This window comes from Hevea brasiliensis, chromosome 15 (genome assembly GCF_030052815.1).
Source record: "Hevea brasiliensis isolate MT/VB/25A 57/8 chromosome 15, ASM3005281v1, whole genome shotgun sequence".
NCBI classification, from domain to species: Eukaryota; Viridiplantae; Streptophyta; class Magnoliopsida; order Malpighiales; family Euphorbiaceae; genus Hevea; species Hevea brasiliensis.
The window spans coordinates 74,841,145-74,857,674 of NC_079507.1; the positions used below are offsets into that span (position 1 = coordinate 74,841,145).

A 16,530-nucleotide genomic window follows, 5' to 3' on the forward strand; every position below is an offset into this window, starting at 1 on the left:
TTGATCATCATAAAATCGAGGTAAGACTTAACATAATCAATGTTTACATAAAACCATTGTACTTCATTGAATAACCTTTCCATTTTAAGGGGTCTTTACCATTGAGACGTCAATTTCTTGTCATGTGTTCCAAAAATGCCCAACCGCCATGGTAGCAGTTGATCCACAAGAAGATACGATCATACAGAAAGCAAACTTTCCAAAATGAACAAATTCAGATATCATGAACAAGCTCCATTGGATCATAAATATTATTGTTAACTGCAGTGCAGAAACTACAAAATTCACTTCAAGCTCTATATCTACTTTTACCCTCACTATCTTACCCTAAAACGTACAAAACTACACCTATTTTATAATGACTAAATCATAGGAAACAATGATCATCCCACTTCTATGGGGGCCTTTGAAGGCTATAGGAAAAAGAATGACATGATCCCAATGAATAAGAAAAGAAAATACTAACACAAAAAAAATATTTGTTAGTTTCAAGTCAAAATAGACTCCAGCCAGTCTGATGTGAATTCATAAGCTACAAACGTTACAGCACCAGCTGGCGCAGCCTTGATGGTTGAAGGTACAATGCCCTTATAAAGGCCAGCCCAACCCTCCGCTTGAAAGATTCTTCGCAGAGCATCAAGCATATTTCTGTAGTGCTCAACTCGCTCACCATACTTTGGATGCCTCTGTAGTCCTCGAATCTGCAGCGGCCAAAAAAAAAATTCTAATTGTTAAAACTCTCCTTGCAAGTCGAGTAAAAGTTTTATCACCTTTTGCTCTGATATAAATCTTATTTAAAATTGCTAACTTAATTATTGCAAGTCCCAACCAACTGATTTAACACCAAAACATGAGAAGACTTTATGAACCTCCTCAACCCCAACTCCAATGAGATTTGAATCTAGAGTCTACAAGTTAGCATCTGTCTTAACCATTTGGATGCTCCCTTGTTGGCAAAAGAAACTTCTGCCAATTAAATGAATTCTTCCCCAAGACACATGCACTATATATCAAGAGAACTAAATCAAGGAAACTGTTCAGTCTATGTGGCAGCCTTGTGATAAGAACTAACAACACAAAGAATTGCCATCATTTTTATCCACCAAGACCAATTTCCCATTGATAAAACAAAAACATCCAGGATTTAACAACTCATCCCAAACTAGTAATTCAGGCTTCAGCTCATTTAACTGACGTGACACCTCAACAACTTTTTCTAACCAAACATCAAATTGATGAAGAAATTCTAACATTTACAACAAACAATGATTTTATGAAGTCATACAACAAGAAGTAGACCAGAGGATATACCTGGAACCTTTTTTTGACCACATCAAGAGGATGACAGACAAGTTTGGCACATGTTCCAGCAGCCAATCCACAGACAAAAAGCTGAAAGCTTGAAAGACTATCATCAATATTGGTTAAGCTTGTATTAGAAAACCTGTGCCGGTTCCAGGCCTACAATGGATGCGGCAAAATGTATCAGTCCAAAATGGTTAACTCAGCATGTTCAAGTAGAAAGCAGAAGGAAACATCCACCAACACACACACAGTGTACTTGCAGCACTCTCAAACCTTGTTTTAAAGTTTCTTAGAAGAAACACTCCTTTCTTCTAAACAGAAGAAACACTCCTTTCTTATAAACAGAAGAATGAAACTTATTTAATTGCTTAACCATTTCACTACAGTCACAACACTTAAAATGTAAATCAGAATTTAAGGCTAGCCAATGAAATTTATGAGTATGGTGCAGCTTCTCTGGTGCCATCATGTGCCTGGCTACCATTTATAGAAATGAAAGGGTGTGTCTCCAGAAAAGCTTTAACACAATCCTTTATAAAAAATGAAAAACTATCTAAACAATTTAAAAAATTTTGATTCGTTTAAGCACATCTCAACTTCTACTAGAACAGTAAGAAAAAGCTTAACCCAGAATTTGAAGCTTCAGAAGATGTGTGAATCAAGAATTCATGAGTGAACCAGAAAAAAGTAGATAACCTGACTTAAAGGAAGGTCTAATTGCTATATCAATATATTATGGTGTCATCTTATTGAATCAATGCCCTGAGGATGTTTCCCTTATTCTAAAAGACATTATCCATCATTAGAGAAGAATAGAGAAGAATGTCTGACTCAAAAAAGAGACTGAACTAGTACCATGGTCCAACGTTTAAAAGTATCATAGGTGCCAAACTGAAGGCCAGCATAAGGAACAATCTCAACCAGTGTTGGCGATAGTCCATTATATAAGCCTCTAAAGCCACGAGTTCTGATGATATCAACAAATGCAGATCTCATTGTTGGATAGACCTAAATGTGGAAAATTATTAGTCAAACAAAAGGATGTAATATAGAACAAAAGAAAAAAAAAATGGAAGTAAATGAATATTTTGACACTTGCATCAAAACAAATAAATTTACTGGCAATGGGCAAACATAAGACTAAAAAAAGACCCAAATACTAGGAGGGTCCAGTGCCCAAGTTTCAGAGTTCCTAAATAGCCTTGGAAGGAGGAGTGGGCGGGGGAAACTACCACACTCGCTTTCCATCATGCAGAGGCTGGCCTTACCTGATGGTAACCAAATGACAAAAGCAAGGTAAGTATAACCAAGCTATAATATGTAACCAAGCAGTTTTCCACCTGGATGGACTCTAATGCTAAGCAAAACATTGAAAAGTTTGCTAAGCCCCACTGGATTCTAAGTTTTTTAAGTACTCAATATATCACGAGTACAAGCATTAAATATACATTAAATTAATTCTTTAAACTTAAATTTGAAGTGAGCTACTAAAGTGAGCTACCAACAATATGGTAGATTGTTTCACAAGCATGAATATAGAAGGAATTTTCACGACCCAATGTAGCTCCAGAGGATATTCTTATCTCCATAATATCTGGTAGCTCACTTCAAATATACGTTTAAAGAATAAACTTAATTTCTTTTTTTTTTGTAAATGCTTACAAACAAGGTGAGAGACAAGGGACATCAAGAATGAAGAAAATAAAATTGTTGGGTAGTATAAATTAGAATTTCAAAAGTCACAAAATGAGATTCAATTGATTGCTTTCATTTGTTGCATGAGTTCCAACTAGTATGCTGTTTTACAACTTCTTTGGATTGCAATTGTAAAGAGTACTCAGAAAACACATGAACTATTCACTGAAATAACATGATAGACTTGCAACCATAGAAAAGAAAACTTATAATTATGATACACATTGCTCCATAAGACAAACAATTACAAAAAAAATTCTGTAAAATGCAAATCATAAAAGACCATAAAAAAAAAAGTTCTTCAAAACACAAACCAAACATATTATTGCACATAGCCACATTCTAACCTTCGGTTCACCTTGTGAAGCCAATATGGTTCTTAGAAGATCGAATGGATATGATCCAACTGTAGCTGCACATCCTGCTAATGCCCCACTGACATAAGAGAGGTACGGACTCAAGTGAATGTGATTCTCTGTGTCCGTAACAAAGCAATAACTAATTAATATGAGCTTCTAGTATCCAAAAATTACAACTTGCTTAATATTAAAAGCAATTGCCCAAGTATTAGAAAAGAGAAAAGGGGAGCATAGTCTCAACTTCTACACCAATAAAAAATCCATGCCAACATAAGTATCCTCATTCATATTAATACCTGACTTTGAAGAACCAGCTGCAAAAGTTTTCAATTTGTGTAACACTGTAAATTGTATGGCAGTGTATGGCATAACCATAAGTAAAGCAGGGACGTTGCCACGCCAGAAACCCTACAAGGAGTGGTATTGGATTAAACGCAGAAATTGCTACGCGGTATTCATAAAATTAAATATTATAATATCTATAAGGAACTTCTTAGGATAGTATTAGGATGACAAAAAAGTATCAACCAAAGAAGATGCATGCACTGAATGAAATAGTGTACAGCACTGTCCACAACATCTGCCAATAAGCTTTTTAATTTAAAAAGCTACACATTGATCTACCTTTACTACCTGAAACGGGCTGAATACCTTAAAATTAAACTTTCATAAACAAGTAAAGTTGCTCAAAACATTCAATATCCTAGATAAAAGAAAGTAAACTTGATGAACCAAAAAGGAATATTCCTCCTTTCCAAGGCTTACAGTAATAAATTACTTTGTGATATGTAGAAATGCAACAGAAACCCACACTTGAATGAAATTTCATTAATCACACATGTATTTTGAATTTTCACATATTTTAAGTGAAATTGAACCATAAAGCTGGCTGTCTAGCAGCAGAACAACGGGATGGGGTCTGGCTCTCAAAAGCCAAGATCACGTGATTGAGCTTACTTGATCTTATAAAAAATAGGTGCTTCAAGTAAATAACCCATCCAAAAAACAATAAGCAAAAGGTATGCATCATACCGGCAAACCTTCCTCTCTAAATATATCCTTTGTTGCTTGCAACATTCCAGTGTACTTTGATGATTCACCAATATTTCCACGAACCAAAGCCCGTGTAAATGTGGGCTCTAGTTGAACCTGCCAAAAGTGTGCACAACAAATTTTCTTTCAGCATCACCACTTGCATATATGGTCTTATTTCACCAATATTCTGTTTCACTATGCCGCCTTCATTAACAGAAGTGAAAGCACATGGATATATGGCTAGTTATACTCTTTATAACTCAACGAGTAATAAAGGAATGCACATTGGCATTTAATTTTCCATGAATACAGAAGCTGTGGATCATAAAAATAGTGAATTATTCTGGCATTATCTCAATGCAAATTAAAATAAAAATCCACCATCAAAACAACGCATCACAATAAATGAAAGAAGGAAATGCAGCTGCAAAATTTACAAAAAAAAAAAAAACTATGATTGTAACGAACAAAAATTAGAATCAAAGCACAAACACTAATTTTTCTGCAATTGAAACGTAGAAAAGAGACATAACCTGGAATCTGATCTTAATAACATCAAGCGGCGAGGTAACTGTGCGCGATATAGCACCAGCGAATGCTCCAGCTGTGGCATCAATTAGCGCCCGTTGAAGCTGCCCTGGTTCCTCCATTGCCATAGAAAGCCCCTCCCTCTCTCAGGCAAGGCCGTTTATGCTATAACCTAACACCAACACCCCGCTCCAAAAAACAAAAGAGATAGAGAATTAGGGTTTGAGAATAAATTGAACAAGCAAATATTTGTGAAAATACAAAAGAGAAATGGAGAGATTACCTAGAAAGAGAGATGGCGACGAAGCGAGTGAAGGAAAGGGCCACCATGGAATGGCTTTTCGCGTCGCCGCCCGCCTTAACGTTTTTGGAGCGGCGAACTGTCGCTCCTTAGAAACAGGAAGGGAGATTTTGGTAGGCGAGAGGTCTGCCTGCTTGCTCGACAGAATGATCCAGAGTTTCAGACGGCAATGACATCGATCCGGTACCGTATATATGAATGGGCCTGTTTGGTTTGGCAGTTCAACGCTAATAGCGGTTACCGTTAATTATGGTTAACGGCGGATGATAGCAAAATTTATGCCAGAAAAATTAGGGTGCTTGATAAATGTTAAAAGTAAAATTGATCGTTCATGATTAGCTGATATGATACTAATCTATTATAGTTTATATTAATTTTATTTTTAGAGTTATTTTTAATTTAATAATTAATTTTATTTTATTTTTTATTTTAATTATATTATTTTTTTATTTAATTTAAAAATTAATATTATTAATATTTTTATATTTTTTATTTATAATTTTAATATTTTAATTAACATATTTTAATTTTATTAAAATATTTTTTATTAATAATATAAAATATTTATTTATATATAAAAATTTAAAATTAATTATAATTTTTTTATCAACAATAATAATTATTTTATTATTTTATTTATATTTTTAAAATTATTTATTTATTTTTTAAAAAAATTAAAATTTCTTATTTCAATAATAAAATAAATAATATAATATAATATATTAATAATTATATTTTTTATTTTAATAATATAATAAATAATATAATATATTAATTTGATAATTATATATTTAATTTAATAATAAATAAATAATATAATATAATAAATTTATAATTTTATATTTATTTTAATAATAAAATAAATTATATAATGTCATTTTACATATCAACAGCAACGGTTAAACATAGTTTTACCAAACACTTAACATAAATTAGCTATCATTAGTTATCAGCTATCAACTATTAACTAACAATTATCGACTGTATTCAACAGTTAAATCAAACAGACCCTAAGTGTTTAATAAAATTATATTTAAAACGTGTTAACATATAAAATGATTAACAAAAATATATATTATATATTTTATTTTATTATTGAAATAAATATAAAATTATTAAATTTATATATTATATTATTTATTTTATTATTAAAATAAATATATAATTATTTATTTATTATATCATATTATTTATTTTATTATTAAAATAAAAAAATAATAAAATTCTTTAAAAAAAATAATTCAATAATTTTAAAAATATAATTATTAAATAATAAAGTAACTATTTTTATTTATAAAGAAAAAAATTTTATAATTTTAAGTTTTAAAAATAAAAACTTATTTTTTATAATAAATAATATTTTATATTTTATATTATTAAAAAAATATTTTAATAAATTATAATAAATTAATTAAAGTATTAAAATTATAAAATAAAAAAATAAAAATAAATAATATTAAATTTTAAATTATATAAAAAATTATAATTATAATCAATAAATATCATATTAATTATTTATTAATTTAAATTTTTTTAAAATTATTAAACATCTTAATTAATTAATTAATTAATTTAAATGTACTTAGACTACCGATTACACTAAAAACAAAAAGTAAACAAACGCCCTTCTGTGAGATTACTACTGTTTTCTATCGTCCAACTCTCGTCCCTTCATTCCTGTCTTTTTGTGCTTTCTTTAAATAAAATAAAATATTATTAAATATAAAGAAATATTATTAAATAGTATTTTATTGTTAGTTTGTTACTGGTGTGGGCCTACTTAGACTAGGCATCTCCGCTTTTGAGCACTTGTCAAATAGTTGACGCGAGTACTCTACGTTTGCATCAATCTACCTCTATATCTCGGAATATTATTCATAGTCCCCTGCATCTCTGTGTATAACTGTGTCACTAAGCAAACGCCATCATGCGTGCTCTGTCTCTCGCCTTCTACCTCCCTCTAGGGATTCAACCCAGCAACTGCCAGGCGTGAGCAATGAAGAAATGGCGGCTAGTTTGAAACCAGCTTCAAAGGTAATTACTAACTAGTGTTTATTCGAACTAGAAAAAGTTCTAAACTTGCATTTTTCATTTCTTTGTATATCTTCACATTGTCTGTGATTGTGAATAGAAAATTCCCTTTTGCTTATTTATATGCTACTCTCCACGGCAGCATATGGACTATTCAAACCAAGTATTATGTGACTTGATGAAGATTTTGATAGTGAGATTGGCAAGTTGAGGTGGGTTTGAATGTATACGAAAATAGGGACTGACGATGATTGTGGTGTTTGATCATAGCGGTAAACATTGAAGTTTTGGTTTTAAAGATGGACGTAATAGGAAGAGTGGGATTGCGTAATCCGGCCTTTGTCATTATGCTGACTCTGGAGAAATTGATTCTATGGTTAAGGCTGCTAGTTGTGTTTATGGCTCATGAAACGAGGAATTTGAGGTTCAAAACACTGGAACTGCATTTTTAGCGCAAAGGGTAGGGGGAAAAAACTAGTGACGAGGACAGGCATTCAATTAGGGATTTGGTGCGTCTCATGTGCAAAATAGTAGCTATGGATGGCTTGACCCAGTGGACCTTGTCCCATTTGATCCTTATTACATTGAGAAATCAAAGAAAACAAATGCGTGGGCTTTTATGAATGCTGTTGAAGAGGCAGAGTATGAGATCCGAAGGAGGACTGCACTTTGCTTGTTGCACCGGTGTGCATAAATCCTTCTTACTTTAGGCAAAAAGTGTTCAAGTTTTCCTCACAGTTGATCTGTGGGTATGAGTCTGGTGGGCTTTATACAGTTAAGCAAATTAAGAGCTCTACAGCTGTGTTTCATGCAATTGAGATGCTCAAATTTCTAAAGCAGTTGTGATCAATTCCAGTAAGCATTTTCAAAGAAGTGTTCATTGGATTAAGAATGTGGCACAGTTCTTGCTTACTGGGGGGGCAGTATTTGAAGGTTATGATGCAACATATACTGAGGCATTCACAGCACACCCACCATGCCCTGTCAATTCAAAGATGGTTTTGTCTCAGCAACGTACCATCTCAAGCTGAGACACATACTGGGACTTTTGGAGTGCACCCTGCATCCCCGGTCAATTCGGGGATTGTTTTGATTTGGCCGGATAAACAATCGCCTCAAGGAATATTTGCATTGAACTAGATTTTTGAAAGTACTAAATATGTTGATATTCTTTGTATCATATTCCATATGCTAGTAGGCAACTCCTTGGGATTATGGTAGACTTTTATTAACAACTTCTGAGTTCTTGTCATTTAATTTTCATTTCAATATGCTGTCTGCATGAGTTTGGAAGGCATTTTGTTAAGCCCATTGTGCCTACCTAAATACTGGAGCTATACCTACTTTCTATTTTGGATTTTTTAAACTGAATATTTCTGTTTATTTTTTTATATAATTTTCTTTAATAGTTCCATTATCTAATATTCCTATATAACAGGGGCCAATCATGTGATCAGTACCTGTTGCTGTCAAACTATAATAGTCCTTGTCAAACCTAGTAGTACACATTTATCGAGTAGCTTTTTGATCAGGAAATTTGGGCTGTAGTGCCTATAAGAAGTGAACCTTTCCATTCAATGAATCACATATTACTTTCATTCTTATCCAGCAAATATATGCATTTGCACCCTTCTCTTGGTTGTTTAAAGTTCGTTCACTTACCCTTTGCAGCTTCCTTGAGTAAAATCTCCACAGGGCCTAGAATGGACAGGGACCAACATACAGGAGCCAAAGCTTTGTATAAAGAAAAAGATGAACTGGATGTTTTGAGAGTCCATTATGGTAGTCAGAGGCAGCAAAGCTTTTCAAGTTCATCACATGAGAAAGTATCTCTTGTCGTGAGAAATCTTGTCTGGTGAAAGAGAGATGCAGTCATTCAAAGAAATAAACAGAGTTTCTGTGCAAAGGAGAAAGAAATTGGACTTTTTTCCGTATGAAAGCTGATCTGAGTTCATTTGTTTCTTGTAAAGAAGCTGCAACTGTGGACAAGCAACCAATGCTTAAATTAAAAGAAGGGGCCTAGTTGGCGAAATAAATTGTGTTGAACTGGCTAACAGAAGTTCTAAACAAGCTCAGTCAACATTGTCAAAAGAAGCAGAAGTTCACCTTGGAGTGGATAATAAGCAAGTAGTTACTAGAACTACAACGCCCTCAGATATCAGACTTTGGAGGAAAGTTATCATAGCTAGCTGTGATATTGTAGATAAAAGGTGAAAGAAACTTAGATGACCTACTGAGAATTTGACTATGGACAAAGTTATTGTGCCAGATATGATCAGAAAGTCAAAGCATGAACCGAAGTTAGATCACAAATGGAGTATCTGCAAAAACACCATGAAAGTATGGACTATGATATGTTATCTAGAGAATTGTTGGGAAAGTCCTGTGAAAATGGTTTAGCGCAAAAAGAATTTCAGCTGAAAGAGGAACAAGGAAGCAATGGGGTAACCCTTTCCATTTCCACTTATCGATTGGTTGCATTGGAATTGGCTGACCTAAAGAGTGCAGAAATGGAATCTCCTCAAATATTTGATTCTGTTGGTTCTTGCTTCAATCCTCTTTTTGGAGTATCATTGCAATTGTGTTGTAGTTGTTCAGCTGTTTCGATCCTTTATCAGAAAATTTTAGTTATGGCGCCTTTAGATGAGGTCAACATTAAACAGCCTGCCTTTGTTGGGCCTGCTAAGAGCCTTTACGTCACACGAGCTCCCTTCCGCTGCAAAACTACCAAAAAGGCACTTTCAGACCTGATAATTGTGCAGAGTTTAGACGGGGAAGTTGTATATCTGATGCAGAAAAGATTTTCTTTAGAGGGACTAAAAAATCTGAGTGAGCTTAAGTCATTGTCTGCAGAAAAAGCAAGGTTGGCAATGCAAAGTTTGAAATCCCATGGTTCAGGTGGACAAGGTATAGATGTAGGGCTGAGCATTCGGCTCGAACCGAACCGAATCAAACTATCAAAACCAAATTAATCAAATTATCATATTTTAGAAACCGAATCAAATCATAATGAATGAAAAATCGAACCGAACTACTCGATTTCGGTTCGAACTAATCGGTTTTGAGTTTTGATGAATTTTTTAACTTTGATTTATTTTCAAGTTATTTGGTATGATTTTGACATTGATTTAAATCTAATAATCATTAATTAATAAAATTAAACAATTTATATATATATAATTATATATAATTCTTAAATTTCTTATAAAAATAAATCAATTTAAAAATTAATAAAGCAATTCGATTCGGTTCGGCTCAACTAATTTTTTTCTTTTCAAAATCGAACTGAATCGAAATAATTGAAATTTTTAGAATGTAAAACTGAATTGAACTGAATTGAATTTTCTTAAAAATCAAACTATATTACTGAATTAAGGCGGTTCGGTTTAATTTATTCGATTCAAATTGAATAGTGCTCACCCCTATATAGATGTAGCAGATATAATAAAAGCCAATAAAAAAAGTCACTTAAGAAGCCTCTGAAGGGGTAGCACAATGGTATCACAACCTACAGTGCTAGTGATGCGATTGATCAACATTGCCTTCAATTTAGAGCTGAAAGCAAGATTTGCGCACTTTGGACCTAGTAAGCGTTCCCCTTGTGTGTTTTGGAGACCCTCAAATTGCTGTATTGTGTTCAAATGTGAATCTGATGCTTAGACAACACGAAGATATGCCATGCAAAGCAGAACCCTTTTTGGCAATGCGAAGGTATGCTTCAATGTGCAAGCCTTACAGGTGTCAGCCCCATTGTTATCTAAATCAAGCGGACGGTCCAGAAGCTATCTCCAGCAAGTTTCCACAATTGGCATCCATAAGCACTAATTATTCTACTGAATCAAGGTGAAAAGCACCTGGGCAGCATCAGCAGCTTCCAAGTTCATGTCTAAGGAAGGCACAGGCGAATGAAGACCATTTTACTGAGGGTGGTACTAGGGGCAATCTGCATGTTAATTTTATGTTGGATAGAGGGGATGAAAGTAACAGGGAAGAGCAGTTGGCAGTTAACAGTATCATCCAAAGCCCCAGCAGCTATCATCCTAGTAGTATATCATCATCTTCCAATGCAAACCAAGATGATGATGCAAATAACTTCAAGAAAGTTGTATCCCTTTACCTCCTCCCTGGCTTCCACTCTCGCAATGGATTTCAAATGCTCCTCAGAATCGTCAGGTTTCGCAATTTGTTGAACTTTGTAAAGAGAGATATCTTCAAGATGAGAAAAGGAACAATCAGATGCAGCATACCACCCAGAATGTCGATCTCTCTACTCTCTAGTGACTAGTGCAATGTTAAAACTTCTTGTGAGGTGCAGCAACATTCTGGCTGTCTTGAAGAATGAATTAAGAGTTTGTTAGGCAATGTGACATGCCGTCTCTGATGAACACTTTTTTATATAGTACATAAATAATGATGATAGGATATGTGTATCACCCCAAAAATTTTAAATTTTATTATTTTATGAGCATTTTTGGTATTTTAATTTTATTTAAATTTTAGGAATTTTTTTGAGATTTTTTGGATTTTAAAAATTGGGTTCGATTTTCCGAAAATATAAACTTTGATGATTTTTAAAAATTAATTTAAAGAACACGTGGCAAAACTAAAAATATATTTGGAGTCTACGTATTTTTCTGAGTTTTCTGGAATTTTTTTCGGAATTTTTGGACCTCGTTTTCGGTCCTGAGGCAGAGTAAAAATTCAAAATTTTGTATCTTGAATCGGACTGGCCGAATCGAACAGGACCGGATCGGACCGGTCGAATCGGATCGGCCTTTTCCTTTTTCTTCTTTCCTTCCCCGCGCACGTCGACCTCTCTTCCTTCTCTCTCTCTTTTCTCTCTCCTCCTGCCCTTGCCTTTGCCGACCACCTCCCCTGCCACCCAGTAGGCCACGCCACCAGACCTCCCGGCTAGCGCGGCCCAAACGGCCGGAAAACGCGCGCAAACTCCCTCTCTCGCGCACGCGGCGTTTTGACTTCTCCGGCCAAAATCCGGCCGATCCGGCCACCAATTGGACCAGGTCTTGTGTTTAAAATCATATACTCGGCGAGAGCTTTCCATAGACACCAAGAACGCCGAAATCCATCGAGCGGTTTGTCCAATTTTGCTCGGGAAGTTTTTAGCCCATTTCTACTTTTGGGCTAGATTTCTCGAAAACCGTGAATCCCACGAGAAAACCGAGGGTACCAGCACGCTCCACTCGTCGAGAGCTTCGCGGCGACATAAATTTCGAATTTTTTCGACACCGTTTTTCGATGGGTCCCACGGAACTTCGCAGTTAATGAGCTTAGAAAATTCTGAAAAATTTATGTACTAACCCCCGTGTTATGTGCTTCGTGTAGGTATCCTCAATTCGCGGAAATTCGACAGTTGTCCGAGTCTGTGAATTTCCGGCCAGACAGACCCGTTACCGAAAAAGTCTCAGAATTGGATCGAGGTTTTGGCTATCCCCCCATTGTCAGACGTCCCGAGCGCGTCCCCGAAGTCGGAATCGGCAAAGGTAAACCCGAACCTTGCTTTTTCGTAATTTTCTAGTGCTTAAATAGGATTAAAAATCCATAAAATATTCGTGGTAGCTTAGAAAATTATGATTCTTTTTGCAATAGCCTAGTAATATTGCTAAGGACCGCGGGGCAAAGTTTTAGAATTTTTAGAGCTTATTTGGGTAGTTTTTGCAAAAATGGTCAATTATAGGGACTAAATTGAAATTTTACATATTGTGATGGATGATTGATTTGATGGGCCCAGGAGGGGCTGTGTGATGTGATTGAGTTATGGACATATGGATTGTGAATATAGAAGTGTGTTTTGAGCCTTTTTGCAGGTTGGGTAGGTCCTAGGTATAGGGGAGACTCTGCCGGATTTTCGGCACGACTTAGGATGTATTTGGTCTTTTTTTGATTTGTATTAAGTCGTTTGTATTAAATGATTGTAATAAAATTGTCAGGTGAGCTGGGACAGCCTTCTTCCTCCGCCCAGCCACCTCAGTGACCACCGTCAAGTCTGTGAGTAAAATATTAATTTTAATTGTAATTTCGATATTATTATATGTTCAAGCCTGTCCATGCATCACTTATATGCATATATTTATGTAGTTAAACTCTAGGCACGATTTATGTTGCATTCATAACTGTTAAAGTGCCATGGATGTTGTTGTGGTAATTTGGAGCAGTGTGCGTGCGTTGGCGTGCGTGTGATGTGGTGTGGACTATGGATAGGACGGGTAGTCACGGCTTGAGTTCTTCGCTGGGACCCGATCCTTCGGGGGGTAGTCACGGCTTGAGTTCTTCGCTGGGACCCCTGATTTGGTTTATTAAGCGAAAGTCCGGCTTGAGTTCTTCGCTGGCACCAGGTTGGATTTAAGAGGGCTGTATAGGGGATCAGCTCCCATATATTATGATTGATGTTACAGGGTGTGTGAGTGCTCCAAATTACCTTTTTGATGTTATGATGTGAAAATGTTGTTGATGTTGTATTTCACTCTACAGGGTGCATTAGTTATAGAGATTATGGTTAAAATTGATATTTTACTCTCTGAGTCGAACGCTCACTCCTGTTCAAAAATTTTTTCAGGCCACAGGAGGATATTTTTGAGGTTAACCTGCTTTCTCCCTCGCAGGTCGATTACTAATGTTTGTATAAACTTGTTAAATCTTAGAATTTCCGCATGTGTTAGAAATGTTTATTTGATTTGGGTATGTAAACTAAATTATTATCTTGGACCTGTAAACTTAATATTCTATGCATGTTTGATGGATTGGATGAGTGAGCTGAGCTCCCATTTATTTTTATGCTGATGAGTATGTGGAGGGTGAGCTGAGCTCCCCAATTGAGTATTTATTGTGTTTACAGGTCGGGTGAGTCGAAAACTCCCCGTTGAAAAGTCCATTTTATGGCCGGACTCTGTCCGTTTGGTTTCTTGAATTTGGGCCCAAATGGACCTTAGAGTTGGGTTAATGAACAGTTAGGCTTACTACGGGCCTCGGGGGTTTTAGGTTGGCCCAGGTCCTAGTGCCGGTCCGGCCCATAGGTTGGGTCGTGACAATATGAGTGTGAAACAGAAACAATTTAGATACACTTAGCAAAGACCTGACCCTATTTTGATTCTGAAATTTCATGTAGAAATAGTTTATTAGGACACGAAACAGAGGACACATGTTCTTGGTATACAGTACATTGCTTCTCACTGTTTACCTTTTGTCCTTGGCTATGTTTCTCGTTCCTATTAATTACCAAATGTGACAACTTCAATAGACGTATTAGAAGAGATATTGGATGTAATAGCATTGAACTTTCATGGGTTAAATATTGGAAGATACGCGTATGTTATGCCTTGTGATGCCTCAGGTCAACATGGAATGATCTCAGAAGAATCTCGAGGCCACTGACCAGTTCCTGTTTCTTTTTAATTAAAATTTAAGAAAGGGCTAATACCCATAATTTAATATTCTTAATAAGTCGATTACGACAATCTATCTAACCCACAAGGGCTGCCCCTCTATGTGTCAAGTGAGGGGAACGGCCATGACCATTGACGGGAGCATGTAATTGGAAATGGCAAAGGATTGAGGTTTTGAATAGCATAAAATTAAATTTGAAATAAGTTTGAACTTGGTAAATAATGTTTTTGTTAAATTTGAGTTTTATATATTAGATATTTATTATTAAGTTTATTTATATAAATATTTAATTTATATATATATATTTTATAATAATATTTATAAATTTTATTTTAGATAAAATAAAATTTAAATATTGTATGAAATTATTAATTTTAAAATATAAATTATTAATACAAAAATAATATATATATTATTAATTAAAATATATAAAATTAAATAAATTTAAATATTTTTATAAGTAAAAATAATTAAATTTAAAATGAATTTTAATATTAGAGAATAAAAGATATTTAGATTTGAGGAATATTAATTGAATTTAGGGTGGATTTAGATGGAGCGATTGTAAGCGATAACTACCCCTTGCTGTACAGAAGATAATAAAACGCCGACAGATTACATAGTTTGCAAGTCTCTTCGCTCTCCAGCATCCCTCTCCTTCTCCCTCTCGCTCTCCCTCTCCCTCTCCCTCTCCCTCTCCCATTCGCAGCCCGTTCATGGAGCAAAGGACTCTTGAGATCAACGTGATCTCTGCTAAAGATCTCAAAGATGTCAATCTTTTCTCCAAGATGGATGTCTACGCCGTCGTTTCAATCTCAGGCGATTCACAACTCCATAAACAAAAGACCAAGACCCCCGTAGACCGCGACGGCGGTACCAATCCCACCTGGAATTTCCCTGCCAGATTCACAATCCATGGGGACCCTGCGCAGCAGAACCGCCTAAACCTTGTCTTCAAGCTCCGCTGTGATCGTGCCTTAGGCGATAAAGATATTGGTGAAGTCAACGTCCCTATCAAGGAGCTCTTTGATTCCATGGGAGATGGGAAGTCCATGCAATTCGTTAGTTATCAGGTCAGGAAACCATCGGGGAAACCCAAAGGTGAGTTGAACTTTTCTTTTAAGTTTGGTGACAAAGTCGTCTCAGAACCTAAGGTAGGGGACAAGGCTGACCAACCCGTCACGGCATATCCTGCTGCTCCTCCTGTGGTTGGTCCTAGTTCGACACCTTATGGTGGGCCTGGGCCTTATCCAACTGTCCCTCCACCACCTGTGGCAGGTTATGCTTATCCCCCTCCCCCACCACCATACACTGGATACCCGCCTCCACCACATCAGCCAGGATACGGTTACCCACCACCACCGCCTGGTTATGGATACCCACCAGCGCCTCAGGCAGGTTATGGTTACCCACCAGCGCAGGCAGGATACGGGTACCCACCAGTGCAACAACCGCCAAAGAAGAACAAGTTTGGGATGGGATTGGGAGCGGGATTGGGAGCAGGCTTGCTCGGAGGAGCACTTGGTGGGCTTTTAATTGGAGATATGGTTTCAGATGCTGGAGCTTATGATGCTGGGTATGATGCAGGGTTTGATGATGCTGGTGGATTTTGAATTTTCTTCTTTCTTTCTCTTGATGTTTTTATTAATTAGAGACTTTATCTTTAGGGAAGGCAATGGTTGGTGTACCATAATGGTGGATTTTGACTTTTCAGAATCTGAATCTTTTTTTTTTTTTTTCTTCTCTCTTTGGATGATCTGGTTTGTTGGGCAAGAAACAATATATATGATTCATGCTTAATTAATCTATGACTTGCATTTCTATGTTCATTTATGTTGTTTTCTCTATTGCATAAGAGTATATTCCAAAGTGATT

General features: G+C 35.7%; 3 protein-coding genes across 5 annotated transcripts; 2 read left to right on the top strand and 1 right to left on the bottom strand.

The window, feature by feature from the left end:
* Positions 1-219: 219 nt before the first annotated feature.
* Positions 220-5,422, bottom strand: LOC110631450 (mitochondrial thiamine diphosphate carrier 2). 3 transcript variants are annotated; one of them, XM_058136072.1, is made up of 8 exons: positions 5,206-5,407; positions 4,928-5,094; positions 4,392-4,508; positions 3,656-3,767; positions 3,348-3,475; positions 2,161-2,313; positions 1,312-1,461; positions 220-701 (listed from the first exon to the last, which is right to left on the bottom strand). In XM_058136072.1, exons 2-8 carry the CDS (start codon positions 5,048-5,050, stop codon positions 489-491), a joined length of 996 nt encoding a protein of 331 aa, XP_057992055.1. In that variant the 5' UTR covers positions 5,051-5,094; positions 5,206-5,407; the 3' UTR covers positions 220-488. The 3 variants fall into 3 exon arrangements, with proteins under 3 accessions (XP_057992055.1, XP_057992054.1, XP_057992056.1); XM_058136071.1 differs by having other exon boundaries at positions 4,928-5,111; XM_058136073.1 differs by lacking the exon at positions 2,161-2,313 and having other exon boundaries at positions 4,928-5,111; positions 5,206-5,422.
* Positions 5,423-7,079: 1,657 nt separating this feature from the next.
* Positions 7,080-10,309, top strand: LOC110631455 (uncharacterized). The gene is made up of 2 exons (XM_021779293.2): positions 7,080-7,257; positions 8,926-10,309. Exon 2 carries the CDS (start codon positions 9,567-9,569, stop codon positions 10,224-10,226), a length of 660 nt encoding a protein of 219 aa, XP_021634985.1. The 5' UTR covers positions 7,080-7,257; positions 8,926-9,566; the 3' UTR covers positions 10,227-10,309.
* A 4,892-nt stretch (positions 10,310-15,201) lies between these two features.
* Positions 15,202-16,392, top strand: LOC110631443 (protein SRC2). The gene has a single exon (XM_021779271.2). The coding sequence runs from the start codon at positions 15,372-15,374 to the stop codon at positions 16,266-16,268; it is 897 nt and encodes a 298-aa protein (XP_021634963.2). The 5' UTR covers positions 15,202-15,371; the 3' UTR covers positions 16,269-16,392.
* Positions 16,393-16,530: the final 138 nt, after the last annotated feature.

What these genes read in the sequence shown, in the direction of transcription:
- LOC110631455 (XM_021779293.2), top strand. Translation starts at nt 9,567, where the DNA reads ATGGAGTATCTGCAAAAACACCATGAAAGTATGGACTATGATATGTTA.
- LOC110631443 (XM_021779271.2), top strand. Translation starts at nt 15,372, where the DNA reads ATGGAGCAAAGGACTCTTGAGATCAACGTGATCTCTGCTAAAGATCTC.
- LOC110631450 (XM_058136072.1), bottom strand. Translation starts at nt 5,050, where the DNA reads ATGGCAATGGAGGAACCAGGGCAGCTTCAACGGGCGCTAATTGATGCC. An exon ending in TTATTAAGATCAGATTCCAG is followed by an intron (nt 4,509 to 4,927) that starts GTTATGTCTCTT and finishes CACTTTTGGCAG; the next exon opens with GTTCAACTAGAGCCCACATT. An exon ending in TTAGAGAGGAAGGTTTGCCG is followed by an intron (nt 3,768 to 4,391) that starts GTATGATGCATA and finishes CACTCCTTGTAG; the next exon opens with GGTTTCTGGCGTGGCAACGT.